This window comes from Carassius carassius, chromosome 4 (assembly GCF_963082965.1).
Source record: "Carassius carassius chromosome 4, fCarCar2.1, whole genome shotgun sequence".
NCBI lineage: Eukaryota > Metazoa > Chordata > Actinopteri > Cypriniformes > Cyprinidae > Carassius > Carassius carassius.
Genome location: NC_081758.1, coordinates 33,719,373 through 33,737,431, shown reverse-complemented (window position 1 = coordinate 33,737,431; position 18,059 = coordinate 33,719,373). Strand labels below are relative to the sequence as shown.

General features: G+C 36.3%; 1 protein-coding gene across 2 annotated transcripts in view; it reads right to left on the bottom strand.

Annotated features, from left to right (window-relative positions):
• The window catches only part of LOC132139877 (teneurin-1-like), a 154,297-nt gene that overhangs the window by 111,522 nt on the left and 24,716 nt on the right, over nucleotides 1-18,059 (bottom strand). For both annotated transcript variants that reach the window (XM_059548546.1, XM_059548545.1), the window contains exon 2: nucleotides 1,349-1,621. In XM_059548546.1, coding sequence (XP_059404529.1) covers nucleotides 1,349-1,556 — 208 coding nt within the window. In that variant the 5' untranslated portion in view covers nucleotides 1,557-1,621. The remainder of the gene's footprint in view (nucleotides 1-1,348; nucleotides 1,622-18,059) is intronic.

The window sequence follows — 18,059 nt, the reverse complement described above, 5'->3', positions numbered from 1 at the left end:
GCCATCGGAATAACATCATTTATTATTAAGTATATATTTTTATTAATTATATATAATTTAATCATACATATTTAATGATGTACATAATACATATTAATGAAACAGATAATAATCGGGAGTTTAAAAAAATATTATTAGTGTAATTTAGATTTTTTTTTTTTATTCAAAACAATAAATATATACTCTAAATGTATATTTTCAGTTGGCCAAAGGGTCCTGCAGAACTAAGTTCTATTCAGCAAGAATAAAAATGAAAGGGAACATAGCTTGTGTATGTTCTTTGGTTGTGGGGAACCCTTTAATTAATAGAAAAATATTTCACCTTTGGGACTCAGACAAGCAAAATTGCCTCCATGAATGTAGAAAATCAAAGACAGAAACATAAAGGGTGAAATAAATTATATTATTACAATTCCTTTAAAATTTAAATTGTTAATCATTATTCAAAAGTAAAACACGCATCTCATTATTATTTAATGACAACAGTGTTTGATGTTTAGTGTATGTGTGTGTGTGTGTGTGTGTGTGTGTGTGTCTGTTGATGGCTCATTTCGATTTACAGTGAGTTATTTCAAAGAATCCTGTTCCTCACTAAGGAATCACACCATATAATCAACTTCATTAAAGAAAATATCAACAACATCAATCAAAACAACTCTGGAAATTATAATCTCCTTTAGATAATGCATCTTTTTATGCAATGTCAGATGCTCATGATAACAGCTCCAGTGCCCCTCTACTAACTGTAGAGGGACATTAATTATGTGTCTCTCGCACAGACACAAGGAAGCACGCACACATATCCGTGTTGAAATTTAGTTTGACATCCATTAAACGCTATTTGAGTATATCACAATATATTAATTAAGCTACTGTAAATATAAAATTCAACTATAGTGCAACAATTCTATTTCTAATCTTGTTTTTAAAATTCAAAATAAGACATTACTAGTCTTTTTATTTATTTATTTATTTATTTTTTTGTTATTGCCATAATCTCTTGACAAACTACGGTTTTCTAGTTAACAGTAAGATTACTTGAAAAAAAAATTCAAATTCAAAATTCATTCATAACAATAAGAAATGTTTCTTGAACACCAAATGAGCATATTAGAATGATTTCTGAAGGATCATGTGATACCGAAGACTATACAGTTACTATAAATTGCAATAATTAAAAATACATTTTACTTTCTTTTCTACTTTAGTACACTCATATTTTAATCGCGAAAGAGTTTTAATCGCAAAAAAGTAAAAAAATAGATATATTTATTTATTTCATTTCATTCATCATTCTATTATGAATGGCCTACAATCCTGCCACACACACATAAACAGAAGTTCCTACCTTTCTGGGACTGCTCCAAGGGTTTCCTGCGGACTTTGTGGCTGTTGTAGGTGAATCTGCGGTCAGGCTCATAATCCGTGTGGGTATGCGCCTCTCTGTAGTGTTTGTGATGAAGGTCGGTGCCATCCTCTTCCTCAGATGAGCTGGAGTAACTGAGCTCCAGGCCGGGGTGGGGCCGTGCCAGAGATTGGTACAGCTTCTCTTCCATCTCTCCTTACTTTCACAATATCACACGCACACACTCAGTAATCTCAAAAACTCACTCAAAGCACACTGCACACATACACAAAGAACAACAACAACAAAAAAACAACAGAATAGAGGTGATGAAACAGAAAACAAACAGCAGTTCAAATGTACTCTAAACATTCATTTCACTAGTGCAAATTTTGTAACACAATACAAGAAAACAGCTTGAGAAAAAAACGGCTGCTCAGTAGACAATTAAAGAGGATAAAACAAAACAGAAACCCTTTCCAAAACCAAACCCATTTTTTAGCCAAACATTCATCGACCACCAAGAAAAAGAGAGAAGGTCTCAGAGGACAAATGAAAGAGAAGAGGGAGAGATTGAGAGAATGATAGATGTAGGGTGAGATGAAGAGATAAAGAGATGCTTAGATAGAGGAAAAGAGAGGAGATAAAAGGGTGAAAGGATAGGGGAAAAAGAGTTATACAACTGTCTGATAATAAAGCCAATTAAATCATGAAATTAACTTGTCTCACACTATACAGTACACCAGTCAATAATAGATTCAAATAATTCAATAGGATTCATTTTTTGTTGTTGTGGTTAACCCAATCAATCTAACATTCTGAATTAGCTGAAACTTCACTCTAAATAAATCTATATTGATTCCTTTGACATTGTAGTACTGTACTGTACATCAAATTTTAATGCATTCAGTTCTTCTAAACAAAAAAGAAAACAAAATGATAACTAACAAACTGGCTTTAATGATGTTGTAACCATCATCTGGAGCTCCTTTAATTAGAGATTAACCATTATTGCTTTTTCATGACCAATCTAGATTATTAGGAATGCAACAAAAAAACAATTGATACTGAAAATAATAATGTCAATAATAACCATAATGTAAAAACTGATCATCAATGATGAAAATAACAAAGGACTTCCATGATCAATTAGTGAGTTTTGTAGGCCTAGAAAAGTAACATCACTACAGCATAAAACAAAAAAACAAACCAAAAAAAACCTCTCTGTGAAAAAAAAAACACTCAAAATACACCCGCCTTTGCAACATGTTGCACCTATGTGTGTTATTCTTTTATTTTTTATTATTATTATTATAATTGTAATTTCATTGTTGTTGTTCTTGATGGTTCTATTTCGTTTTATAATATTTGTGTATAAAGGAAACTAATATTGGAGTCAGACATGACCATGCTTGAATTGCCCTGCATTCATCTTATTCAGTGCTCTGGCACTGACACAATCTCTCTCTCTCTTTCTATTTCTCTCACTCTTTCTCTCTGTCCAGAGAGCACAGTTCCCTTTCAGCTTTTACTTCCCAGAATCTAAACGCTGACCACGACCTTTCAATGACCTTTGAGCCTGAAAGGAACATTTGGCATTCAACAGAGAAGTGCACAGGTAGGGGAGGGCCACTGGAAAACAAGATGCGGTTAGAGAGAGCGAAAGAGAAAGGAGAGATGCAGCTGAAAGGAGAGGTGGAACGGGTTGAAAGAGAACTGATAGAACGTACAGGGAGTCAAACGAAGATGAAGACGGAGACGGATAGCAACAGAAACATGGCTGAAAAATGAAAGAGGGAAGGATGAGAGTAGACAGATGAAGAAATGAAGAAGCATACTAGGCGCTCATGAAATGGCCAGACAGGTTAAAGACTTTGTGAGAAGCAGACAGGAGGGAAACAGACAAAGAAAGTCGCTCACAAGCTGACACTGATGAAATAGAAGTTAAATATTACCATCAAATGCTCGTTAGTGTGTATACTCTGTATTGCTTTGGTAATGGGTTACTAATTAGCTGATGTGGAAATGCACAACGTGAAAGTGATGTGGGAGGGGTATGCGAGTTAAATCCTTGTCAGTCTCTGGCAGGCTGCCTGCTGATTGGATGTCATGCCAGAGCGACTGCCAATTGGAGGCGGTGGTGACTTTCAGACTCGACCGAGAGGGGACACAAACATTGGTCACGTGCAGTATGCACAATTGTGTGCCTAATTGGGTTTGTGCTCCAGTCTACACAGTTTATGTTTGGAGCAATCTTCCTTTATCATTGAGCAACAAGTAAGAAAAAAAGTTCTCAAATGGTTCTCTGCAACACCATACAGGGTCAGAAACAAAACGCTCCTCCTTATTAGGAACCATAATTCCATACATAGTTCCTGAGTTGGAAATATTATATAAAACATTGGTTTCATTATAGGTGCTTCAGGTGAGTGTATTGGTTCTATGTATAATCCATTAACAGAGGAAAAGTAAAGCCCTCCCAAGCCTTTAAAAAGAAGTGCAATGTTTTTCTTCTTTTCAAAGAAAATGAATAAATAAATAAACCAGATGATGAATGGAACATATAACAATATGTATTTTTCCTGGAATTGGCCAGTATTGGATATGATTGCCTATTCTGTCTGCTTACTCTTACATAACAGCAAAATAAAAATAAACATTTCAGGCACCATCTAACCAGTGTTTATTTTTATTATTATTTCTAATTCAAAGGTTATTGTTTTCTCTAAAGCAGATTTCAAAAATAAAAGGTATCAATTTCATTCTGCACCCATCAGATACTGAAAAATAAAGAATAACAATATAAATAATAAAAATACATACTATAATTCTGCAACGCTGCATTTAATTGATCAAAAGTGACAATAAGGACATTTACATTTTTACAAAAGGTTTCCATTTCAGATATAAATGCTGCTCTTTTGAACTTTCTATTGATCAAAGCATCCTGAAAAAATAAAATGTTTCATTAGCCTCAAATCAGCATAACAGAATGATTTCATGTGACACTGAAGACTGGAGTAATGGCTGGAAACTGTAAAGAACTTTTCCTCTCCTGAAACACTGTTTACACTCACTTGGACAGTGGAGGTTAAAGTCACATTTACCATTGAGAGCATATATCTAATGGTATCACTATATTTTCTTATGGGATCAGGTTTTAGAGAATTTTTTTAGCTTGTGGTTTAAATGATTATATTTTTCTCTCAGGGTGTTGAAACTAACTCTGGATAGATTTTCATACTCCTGCTGCTGATAAACAACTGTGCATCTTTGTATCACCCAGTAACTTTATCCATATAATCAAATTGGTTTATGTGTTGATGTTTCGACAGCTCAATGTAGAGATGGATCAATGTATGGACAGTATTAACACTCTGTGTCACTGAACTGTCCCCAGCTAAACAAAGAGAAAACCGAAGGACTCTTAGCAAGGGATAAAGGCTGGAGAATTAAACGGTCTACAATGCAAAAATCCTCTCTTGAATACGAAGTCTCATGTTTAAATACTCTGGCTATCGTTGTGCACAAATGTGAATTTTGAGGTCTACATCCGACAGGCTACTTAAACTGCTTTTTATCAGCTAAGAAACAGTCCAAGCGCTTGTCTCTCCAGCAGATGCTGAGAGATTGATGCATGCCTGGATTGCTGCAATGCTCTCCTGTCTGCTCTTCCCCAGAACGCCTGGCTAGACTACAAATTAATGCTGCAGCACGAACGCTGACAGAGACCAGAATGAAAGCACACATTACACATGTCTTATTAAAGTCCCTTCATTGGCCTCTCGTAAATTTTAGGATTGATTTCAAATTTCTGTTACCGGTGTACAGATCCCTTAATGGGCTTGCACCTAAATCCATATCTAATAAGCTTGCGAGGATCGTTTCAAACGGATCTCTCTGGTCCAGACTCAGACTGGCCCAGTGGCCTGAATTCCCAGTGGCCTTGCGTCTGATTTGGCCCACTGCCCAGTTTTTATTTATTTAGATTATTATTACTTTATATCATTGCCTGCCCCATGTACCAGAGTGATCTTTGCTGAGTTTGATGTTCGATAATAAATCATGTATCGGTTAGTCTTGACTGGCAGCGCTACGATTCTGCTCACGTTTGTTCCATGCTTCCGCCAAAAGGTTTAGATTCGAACAGAAGAATCAATATTGCGCTGGACTCGACGAAGGAGAGGAAGCGGCCAGAAGCAGCAGCGAAATGTAGCAAAATACTGATCTGTTCAGGGCTTCAAGTGCAGGTCAGTTTCATCTGTAAATATGCTACTGTATTTTTGTCTTTGTTCATTTAGTTATTTATATAAGTATTAGTTATTTATATATATTAGTTATTTATAGAAGTATTATATATAGTTGGAGTGAGCTAGAGCAGGCAATACCACAAAATATATAACATAATAATGCAATAATGTGTTCAGTATTAATTTTCTATAAACATATTGTTCTAATTTTGACATTTAGGCACTTTTTGAAAATGTATTGTAAAATATTTGTATGAAATATAGGTTGGTTAATCTTGGGTATTAAAGTGATTTTAATAACAATAACAAATTATCCTAATATAATACTTTGAACTTTACTAAAATAATTTAGTTTCTGTGCAAACAAATTACAATGAGATTGCTGTTTTGCAACAAGGTGGAGACAGTTCTCGTCATAAGAGTAGACCTGCTTGTAAAGAAATGACAGGTACAAGAAAAAAAGCCAAAATAATAATAATTATAATAAAAAAAAGCACACACACAAATAAACAGAAGTGAGAAAATTAGATATCAAGGAAAATAAAGAAACGGAAAAGGGAAGTGAGGTTGCCGATCAAGGGAGAACCTTTAATTTTTTTGAACAGCTTAAGCTTAAACGGTAAGTTTACCCACAAATTTAAATTAGGCCATAAATTACTCACCCTGAATCATCGTGGCTGTATACGACTTTCTTCTTTCAGACGAATCCAGTCAGAATTATTAAAAAGATTTGCGGATGACGTATGGGGTCAGCGCTGCACATACCGGTGAGTCTTGTGAAAAGCAAGGTTTGTTAACAGGAGCAAAGGAAGCAAAGTTTCCTTACTTTAGCAAAGGAAACCCAGTCTCCTCTTGGCTTATAACAAAAATCCTCCAACATTCTTCTTTACAAATCCTCGTTTTGTACTTCTAATTAGTGACCATTGTTTTGTTTTGATCTCTCCCCTGCGTTTCCATGTGCGTCACTTCTGAGTGGTGCATGCGTAAAGCTGACCTCATACGTCATTCCCCCGGCAATGCTTTGTTTAAAACAGGGAGCGCAAGCTAGATTCAAGTGATATTTATATTTTGAATATGAAAATGGTTCTTACAAAAACACATTGATTCGCTACAGAAGGCCTTCGTTCATCCCCCTGAGCCGTGTGAGACACTTTTTTTATGGATTGGTGCCGGCAATCAGTCCCTAATAAAACAAAGACACAACATACTCACCCCCTAGAGGACACACAGATCATAACATAGAACAAACTAATCACAAATACATGAATATGTAACATGGATGCACTTTTTATTAAACTTCTCTTGGACTGATGAAGTGCAACACCCGCTAAGTGGCATCAAACAGCTTGAATGATCAAAGACAATTTTTAAAATAACTCTGACTGGATTCGTCTGAAAGAAGAAAGTCATATACCCCCTAGGATGACTTCAGGGGTGAGTAATTTATGGCCCTTATTTTAATTTTTGAGTGAACTAACCCTTTAAGACATTTTTTGTACGTGATGGCCATACAAATAATAGGGTTGCCTGGTGTCCTGAAGAGTTTAGCTCCAATCCCAATTAAACACATCTGAAACAGCTAATCAAGATCTTACTAGGCATACTAGAAACTTCCAGGCAGATGTGTTGAGGCAAGTTGGAGCTAAACTCTGATTTTGTTTTCTTTAAAAAACAAAATGGTTTTCTTCATTCCTTTGGCTTATTTTTTTATTTATAAACTTTATTTTATGTATTTATTACATATGATTTAACTGCTGCATTATTTATACTTTTGATATATGTGCATGTCTTCTTAATTGGCAAAATACAAAATGAATGTAAGTGTAATTTTATTATTTAACTGTACTATTAGTTACAGTACTTCCTGTTTAATTATCTACCAACCTTACTTTGAATCTTTTATGTTTGCTAACTGGCACATTAATGTCTTTGTATTGCATCATTTGCACAAAATATGGTTTATAAATAAATCTGAAAAGAATTAGGTTTAATTAAATTAAAGATAATAATCTAGAGTGGGGCAGTAGCAATCAAGTGCCATGTGAATATCACAAAGACACACTAATACAAATGTTTGAAAATGTAAAACTATATTTGCTTCTAAATATTTTTAACAATAACATTAGCATGATTTGACTGCTGGGAATCATACAATATCACAAGCAGCCCGTAGAGACATAAATTTTCTTTCACACACACACACACAGTGGATAATATTCATTCATCCATCACACACACACACACACACACACAAACACACACACACACACACACACACACACACACACACACACACACACACAGCAAGAGTTGGCATTCCCTCATCCATCTCTTTCTATTGCCAGAGTCACTTTCTGCACTGAACGATTCTCTCACACACAAACACACACACACAATTTCTTTAGAGGAGAATCAGATCTGCAGCAAGAGAAAGCTCTTGACCTGAGCAACTGCACAAATGTGTCAAAGCCCTGATACTGCCTAAAATAAAAGCTGACAGCGCATGCACACACACACAAACAGAGTCCATAAACATGAAAGTCAAGCGCAGGTCAGCTAAGAATATTTCTTGCTGGTGGCATTTCTCAGTGCTCCCAAAAAGATAAACACACACATTCTACATAAACCTGAAGCTAGTCAGACATCTTTGGGGTCATATATGACAATGATCATCACCATGGATACCAAAACTGGAGGAGGGGCTAAAGAAATGGATGGCGATACCCTCTACTTATGAAACATACATTCACATCAATTTCCTTTACTTTTTTATCATACAAATCACTCTTCCTCTCACTACTTAGTCTCCAATTTCATTGTATTTGTATTGTGCACAGGTAAACTTTTTCCAGTCATCTGGAAAGATTTGTTTGCAAACAAAAAAAATCAGATTTTGCAGCAAGATACAGAAACGAATTACAGTCAGAAAGCATTTAAAACAAATTCCACATCTTTAGGCCAATAAACATCCATGATATTCATGTGACTTTTACATATAGAACACAAATTTGAACATAACCAGAAAAAATCACATTGAATATATTTCCATGCAAAATGTACCACCCTTGAAAGTCAAAATATTCAAATTTAATATTATATACAATATTCAAACCATCTCAAATTGTAGACAATGACATATCTATGCATTTACTGTAGCTAAAGCTATTTTTCAAAAACCTAGTGTGCTAAATTGGCAGTGGGTGCTGCTGCCTACAGCAGCTGTTGAAGCTCTGTTATAGCTTGTTCACAAAGGTATTAAATAGTTTGAGAATGTGATAAGATTTGATTTGATTTGATTTAAACTCCCCTAAAATATTAAATACACTGTCTAAAACCTTTTGTTGTCTACTGTCAAAAGATGAGCTTCTAACCAGCGGACTCCATTATGTGCTTACTTTCTCACCGTTATGTGATTAACACATTACCTGGTTATGTGCACTGAACAACACAGCAGAGTAAGGAGGATATGGGGTGAGGCTACTCTCTAGTGGCTTGTTCACAGACCAATCACTGGCCATCTGATGAACACTGGTTTTCTCAAGTTCCAAGCCTCTGGCTGGCGATCTGTTGGCTGCAATATAGCTGGTGTCCTGGCAGCCAAACAACAAGGAAACATGGACATGAAATAGGTGGCTGAGACATTCAACACTGACACCAATGATCAATCATGAATACAATGAAGAGACAAGGATAAACAGAGTGTCAAAAAGAGCCTTTTCTGATTGGCAACAAAGTGATTTATCGCAGTATCTTGAAGTCCGATTCATCAGACAGCAATTTACTCCAACACTGCACACGGTGAATTTCACTCCAGGGCAGTAACAGCTGTCAAGCATGCAAACACACACACATGCAGGACACATTCTTCCTTTCTGTCAGCTAGGTGGCTTTGAGAAAACTTGATATTAACTTGATAAGCCATATTAAACATGCAATACTACAGAGTATTTTTTTTCATCAATTTGGTCAGCAAGAGTCAAATAATATTGCTGTTTGTGTGTTTTATATTCAGTATGATGTGATACAACAGCCAAAGTCTGACACATGCGCACATAGATTTAAAATTAAAACACAGAGCATGGATATTATTTGTTAAATATTTAATACTTAATTTAATATTTAATACTTCAAATATTTACTTTGTCAGACATACAGCAAGATTTGAAATTTCAAAAGGCATCCAATGCTGAAGTGGCATTCTGAATGTACACTGAGGTACTTTTAATGAATCACTCAAAAAGTCTGAACCAGTCTGACCAAAAATGTCTCTCTCAAAATAAAGCAAATGTTATGTAGCTTAGGTTTGTGAAACTCATATCAATACACAGTACACACATTTATAGTTGTTTTTTTTTTTTTTTTAAATTTAAGACATAAAATAAAAACAAATAATGGATGTACTAATTTTTTTTTAAATATATAGCGCATTTTATGCATAAACAGCATAAATAAATATATATATATATATATACACACACTTTAAAATTTCAGTCATACTGCCGTGTGTTTATTAGCATTTTAATCCATCTTGTAGATGTCCTGGCAACTAAGGTTCGCTTAAAGTGGGAACTAAACTTTTTTTTTTACTTGAGAACTATATGCAGTCAAAAATAAAGTTTATTACACAGAATCTGTGCCAATATCACGAACCATAACTATGTCAGCATCACTTGGCCCTTGAGTGTAGTTTGGGCTCCACTTCAATGCATCCTATAAATGTTGTCATATGTCTTGCCCACATCCTATCTGTTTTTTCTTCATTAGTAACATGCAATTATATAGGAGGTGTTGAATTTTATCTTTAGCTCCTTGCATTATTTGTTATCATGTAGACAACATGTTAAAGGAACACAAATTTTTAAACTCCCCAAGAATTAAACATTCGATCTCCAGGTCTGGTGGTAACACTTTTAGCTTAGCTTAGCATAGATCATTGAATCTGATTAGACCATAAGCATCTCGCTCAAAAATGACCTAAGAGTTTCAATATTTAGTCTCTTCTGTAGTTGCATCGTGTACTAAGACCTATGGAAAATAAAAAATTAGGGAAGTTAGGAACGATACTTTCATTCCACTGTAATAATCAAGGAGCTATGCTGCCATACCCTGGGTGCAGCAGGCGCAGTGATATTACGCAGCGTAAAGGTACCCTGTATTCATATGTTCACATTCATTACCTCTCCAACCATACTTACCCATCTCTCTCTCTCTCTCTCTCTCTCTCTCTCTCTCACACACACACACACACACACACACACACACACACACACACACACACACTAATGGCATTCAATACTCTTGTGTATCTAAATGCTTTTTGTCACCTCACCACCCCATCTCTCTCTCTCTCTATCCTGTTAGGCTAAAGTATCTGGGTGTGCTCATTCTTGAGGGCTTTTCTGAAGTGTTTCTAATTTTGGCCTGTGAATCAAGTGAAAACACTCCGTCACACACACACACACACACTGCAGTGGCTCACAGTCCCATTTAGCTGATGTCCGTGTGTGAGTGAGTGATATGAGAGCTAAAAGCTTGTCCTTCAAAAACTGTCAGGTCTGCTCAGGCTCAAAACAAATGTTTCTCTTTTTAAGTGTGTGTGTGTGTGTGTGTGTGTGTGTGTGTGTGTGTGTGTGTGTGTGTGTGTGTGTGTGTAAGAGAAAGAGTTTATCATTCAGTTTATCAGAAAATATTTTATTATTCCTTTTTATACACAATACATTGTTTATGCAACATTATGTTTGGGTAAAAACTACTCCAGTGTTCAAAAGACATCAAACCAGTATTCAATAAAGCCTGAACTAAAATAAATTGATATCCAATGGAGAGTGAGCTGAACACATATGGAGAGTGTAGGTGTTTGAGTTTGCTGAGCATAAGGGTTAATCACAAATGTAGGGAGAGAAGAAGAGAGTGAGACAGAAAGAGAGGGACAGAAGGCAGTAAGACAGGTTTTTAAATACAAAAGAAAGTGAAGTGACATTCAGCCAAGTATGGTGACCCATACTCAGAATTTGTGCTCTGCATTTAACCCATCCGAAATGCACACACACAGAGCAGTGAACACACACACACACTGTGAACACACACCCGGAGCAGTGGGCAGCCATTTATGCTGCGGCGCCCGGGGAGCAGTTGGGGGTTCGATGCCTTGCTCAAGGGCACCTAAGTCGTGGTATTGAAGGTGGAGAGAGAACTGTACATGCACTCCCCCCACCCACAATTCCTGCCGGCCCAGGACTCGAACTCACAACCTTTTGATTGGGAGTCCGACTCTCTAACCATTAGGCCACGACTTCCCCAAAGATCCCTTCACAGTGATTGATGCTGCAAATCGAGATTATGAACTATGAATCCTATAATCTGACAAAAAGAATCAAGTGAAAGTAAGACTAATTAATCGAAATTGTCATAATATCACGATTTGAGCGTGCGCGATTTCTAAATAGCTATAAGATACAAGCATGATTTTCTGTGGCCCAGTCTTTCCGCAATATAGCTACTATCCGAAGCAATCAGAATACACACTCTGTCTATGGTGCGTATTTTTTCTTAGCCCATGTTAACAGATCACTGCACGTGGTAAAAGATGCAAAAAGGTTCAAATAGAAAGGTGCAAAAAGAATTAATATCTAGTGCATGAGCATAGAGAGATTTGTGAGTGCACAGGACACAGTTTTAGCAAGAGGAGAGACACGTTTTAAGTCTGGTTTTATGGGGAGCAAAGGAAATTCGTGTACAAGCAGAGAAATTCACACTCGCGCATTATTGAAGCGTAAAAGGACATTAATATAATGCGCGAGTGCGAGTTTCTCTGCTTGTACAAGGATTTCCTTTGCTCTCACTGCTGCTTCTGCTCTGCATACACATACTTTATATGCACTGCAGATGGAGTACGTGTGAACCTGGTGCAACAAACACCTGAGCCACCGCTACAATATGCTCTATGACCAATGTATGGCAAAAACAGGACACAGGAGTTTTTATTTTTTGCCAGATGTCTATACATTTTGTCGCACCATTACTTGGTGATTATTTTGACTTATGTCTGTTCTAGAGACATGTTACAACTTTTTGATAAAGCTCTTATTGATTTTCTTTTGGAAGTATGTTTCAAATTCATACTAAATGCATTTATGACTCTAAAGCATGTCTGTGTGTGTCAAAATTGTGAATAAAACTGAAATCGCAAAATTGATCAAAGAAATCACAATAGGTTTTTTTTTTGTCCTTATCGCACAGCCCTAAGTGAAAGCACAAACAAACACATACACACATAATGAGAGATGGAAGAGGACATAAATATAAAAAAGAAAATAATACAGATTGTTGTATCCTATAATTTTGTCCAGTTTTGTTCCAACTATGCTGTCAAGTTAGCAATGCTGGAACTGATGTGTTGTGTGTGTGGATGTGTGTGTGTGCTGGCGCGATCACTTCAACTGCTTCCTTATACCAGCAGAATCAACTTTAAACACGTATTGTCTTATTAATAATGCATTACTGTATAAAGGTCTGCTTTTATTTGTATACACTCACAATGAAAACAAAACACTGTGCTTTTGTAAAATAAAGAAAACAAATAGGATGTCGCTTTCTGCCTTTTGAGTTTCCTTTCTGTGAACAAATTAAGCCTGTCACAAAAAATGAACTGAAACTCAGTGTATATAGGCTACGTTGCGTTCAGTTTTTTCCCTTATTTATCTATAAACGAAATCAAATTTATTTCAAGAATGTATTCCTTGTATGTATATATGTACTGCAGAATAAATGTATTTATATATATATATATATATATATATATATATATATATATATATATATATATATGCAGTACATATACATTTAAAATAATGTAATAATATTTAGTATTTTCACATCTAGGTGTAAAAACTGTAATTTGTACTACTGTCTAGGGGTGGCACGGTTCGCTAAAAAAAAAAGCCAAACCGTTCGGTTCACCACACACGGTTCGGCAAGCTCTGGGACCGTGGTTCAACTTAAATCTGACAAAGCATCTGTAATATGGTTTGCTGTAAATAGCACGTAAAACAAACTGGGTTCAACTAATATATGTTTCTGTGCACATTCTGGATTCCCAGACATTACAACTATAGCAATGAGAAAAAAAAACCCTGGACAAATCATTCACTCTTGATCAATGTGAATGCCTTATGCTGGAATATGAGCAGTCATTTATTCCGTAATCACCCGGGTGCTGATAGCGCGCACTCACAGATGAGACCCGAACAGCACACATTAATATGTATTTAAACTAAACTCATTTAAGCTTTGTCAGTTTAAACATTTAAGAGCCAGAGGACGCGAGCTTGCGTGCACGTAGTGAGAATAATTGCGCTCACCCGAAGCGTGCAAACCTGCGCCTGTTGTTGAAGAATATTAAGCTCTCTTTGAAGTATTGTGTTTAAATGGACAAATTCACACAAGAATTATGTCAAAATGCCTGTCTTGGTAAGTATCGTACAGCAGACATAGCCGGCTGAACACAGGCCTACTGTATTCTCTTAAAGTGACTGTCTTTATCTTAATCGAAAAGCAACAACAAAGAAATCACTCACTGCTCTTGATTACCGTATTTTCCGGACTATAAGTCGCACTTTTTTTCATAGTTTGGCTGGTCCTGCAACTTATAGTCAGGTGCGACTTATTTATCAAAATTAATTTGACATGCACCGAGAGAAATGAACCAAGAGAAAACATTACCGTCTACAGCCGCGAGAGGGCGCTCTATGCTGCTCAGTGCTCCTGTAGTCTACACTTGATATCATAGAGCGCCCTCTCGCGGCTGTAGACGTTAATGTTTTCTCTTGGTTCTAAATAAATGCGACTTATAGTCCGGTGCGAATTATATATGTTTTTTTCCTCATCATGAGGTATTTGTGGACTGATGCGACTTATACTACGGTAAAAAAAATACGGTAAAAAGCTTATAATAAAGTAAATAAATAATAAAAAATAAACTTTAATAAAGAATAATCTAATTTTTACAGTCCAATATGCAATGCTGTTTTACATTTGATTACTTTATTCAATTTCTGTACCTAAAAACTTATGCTAGACCTACCAAAAAAAAAAAAAAAAAGAATCACTGTTTATTGTTTGTATCTTTACTCTATTGTATTTATTTGTGCCTTTTCCTGTAGTTGGATAGAATATTCTTCTTTTTTTATTAGAAAGTATAGTTTTTCCATAAACATAGCACAAACTGAACCATACCGAAGACTGTGACTCTAAAACTGTGAAATAAACCGAACCGTGAAAAAGTTGAACCGTGCCACCCCTACTACTGTCTTTTCAAAATAAATAAAAAGAAACCGAGGATTTTTTTTTTTTAAGTTATAAGCATGCTGTAAAAATACACTTGCACACACACACTTTTGTGCCTAGTACCCAATGATATATGCTGGCATCATTTTTGAATTAGAATAAATAAAGAGTGGGGAACACATTTTATACTGTCTTTTGAGTATGTGTGCTAGTTTGTAGCAGCAGGGGGAGGGCACAGAAGCTTCAATGGTGTTGTGTGGCTCTCTTTTATTTCTGGTCAGAGGGACATGCGGCTCCATTTGTGCCACATTCCTCTTCAATCACCGGATGTCGGCCTCTTATCATTCGGAAAGCATTCACGCTGATTCTCACATGAAAGGGATGTAATGTGTGTCATGCACATACACATACAGAGTTCCCTGCAACAGACAAATAGGATTTTTTGCTTCCAATTGTGGAACTGCTGACAAGGTAAAAAGGTAGGAGTCTATGCTCACACATACACACACACACACACACACACACACTGTGCTCATATTAGGCAGCTTTAAAAGGCAACATCTAGACAATGCAAATTTGTTAGGGCTAACTAACGAAAGCCACAGATGAAGTGACAAGAGAGTGTGTGTTGATGTGCGTGAGTCATTCACACTCGAGACAGTCGCACACTTTTTGATCACTAAGAGACTTAATTAGACTATTCTTGCTGTCTGTCTCTCGGTGAGCTGAACGTAACGCTTCAGTGCTGATAAGGAGCATGAGGAGAAAATCATTCTCTCCCCCTTCTCCTTTTTTCCCCTCTCTTCTTCTTCATTGCGACTGCGAACAGAAGAGTTTGCAGGTGTTTTGCTTCTAATGACATAAATACGTAAATCTTTGCAATAATAAAAAGCCAATTTCCTTCATTGGCCCGCTGATAATGTTCGACAGCGGCCAAATTTTTAAAAGGCAGGTGGGGACATGCACCTGTAGTCAGAGAATGCTGGGAGGAAACTCTCATGCTCCCTGGGGCTGACTTTTGCACATTTTTATTAGATGTTGCTGGGGAGTGATCTCCATCTTTACACTCTCATTCAGCAGGTGATGTCAACAGAGGGATTTGCTAAATGACACAGCTCCCAGGAAACAGAGCCTGCTGTGCTGATTGGGTGGAAAAATGAACAATTAAACAGAAACCTTGAAAAAGTATAAAGTGCATGATAAGATTATATAACAAATGAAACTGGAAGTTGATAGTTTGTATTTGTACTGCACTATGCTAAATGCAGTCTATTTACAGTTCAATTATTCATTCATATTACAGTACAATTATTCATAATAAAATTATACACTGATTATTAAGTCATAACACTAACTGATTATTAAGTCATAACACTAATGCTATGACAGATTTGCTGTATTTACTATGAAACAGTTATGTTCAATAATCATTTCAGAAATATGTAGGTAGTATAAACAGCTTAACACAAGAACTAAAATAGTAAAAGAATGAATTACAGCGATAAAATGTTCCATGCTGTTGTCAAATGCACAATATAACAATTTCTTTTAATAAATGCCATTGACATGCACATATATTGTACTTAACCACATATACATTTTAAGGTGTGTAAAATGTTACACGTCAACACCTCTTAGTGATGATGCAAATTAATTTTTGAATCATTTTTGAAAAGAATCATTTAAAAAGTTCAAAAGCACTGATTCACATAAAAGACAAGTTTAAATAAACAATATTATTCAAATATATCTTCATGCTCTTATACTCATTAGTCATGAAAATAAGACTGGATCTAAAACAAACCCATTGGCATTGAATTTAAATGGTCATTAATTTAAACAAGAAACACAATAAAAATGATAGCAACATTTTATGATACTAGTAATTGTTATAATGCCAACAAAATAATATTAAATATAAATATTACAATCCAGGCCTTATTAAAATGCATGCGTAGTTTGAAGTACAATTGTTACTAAAAGGTTTCCAAAGAGATCAGACTAAATACATTTTAAACAGACATGCTTGTCTAAGTGAGTTAAAAAATAGTTAAGAGTTTTGACTCAGAGCCAAATCCATCTCTTCCTCTGTTTTCAGTGTCTCTATGCTCTAAGTTCCACTCCCTTGCTTGAGCGAGCACAAGTCACAACATAATCGACAACCATAACAAGCCACAAACACTGGAAAACGGTCAGTATCTGTATGCGTGGTGAGAGAGATTTACCTGTTGCCTGTGTGCTTTGCCCTTAACTTTCCTCAATCCCTGTTTTCAATGGGAACCTTCAAGACAAAAGAATGACTAGGTCATACACACCTGACCCATGATGATGAATTTCAGCCCCAACACCACACACACACACACACACCCTTCTCTCTAGGGTTTGGATTCTATCATTATCTCTCACCTTGTCACGGTCAACCTGAAAAGCTTTTTCTCTCTCACACATTCTCTCTCCCTATGACACTCTCTCTTTTTCTCTGATAGTCGGTTCTCGCCATTTCTGTGTCATTGCCTTTTCATTTCTTTCTCAATTGTTCTTTCATTACTTGTTTTGAATTGACTCTCACCAAGACTAGAGAGAATGGAGGAGTGCAGCAATAATGTCTTTGTCTTTACTGACTAATTAAAGGACGGGGTAACATATACATCACAACTGCCTTCTCTAGAAAACCATCAATCTGAGGTGACCGTTATGCTTGAGGACAGACTGGGACAGCCTCTTTCAGCCTGGCATTTATTCAGCTATGAACTCCTGCTCTGTTGCTCAGAAATAATCAATCGCCCTAATGAAACTCCGCCCCAAAACTGCTGCCGTCCTGGAAGTGAAGTGAATTTCCGTGTTGGAAAAAAAGCTTATCTGTGGCCCCGGTGAAAGTCTGCTTTTGTTAAACTTTCAATGTGTCAATAAAAGAAAAAAAAACAAGCTACACACAGCAAGGTCTCGGCAGCATATGAAAGTCGCTCTCATTACCAGCTGCCTCCATTTTACTGATCTTAGACCAGCGTTTATCCCCTCTGCCCGAGAAGCCATTTCTCCTACCTATGCACCCACTCTGACAGAATGAAAGAATAAATAAGCATTTCAGAAAGACAGAGAGAGAGAGAGAGAAACAGCAAAAGAAGGAAGAGACGAGTGATCAAGTTATTCCCAGGAGATTGGTTAAGATGAGCAAAAAA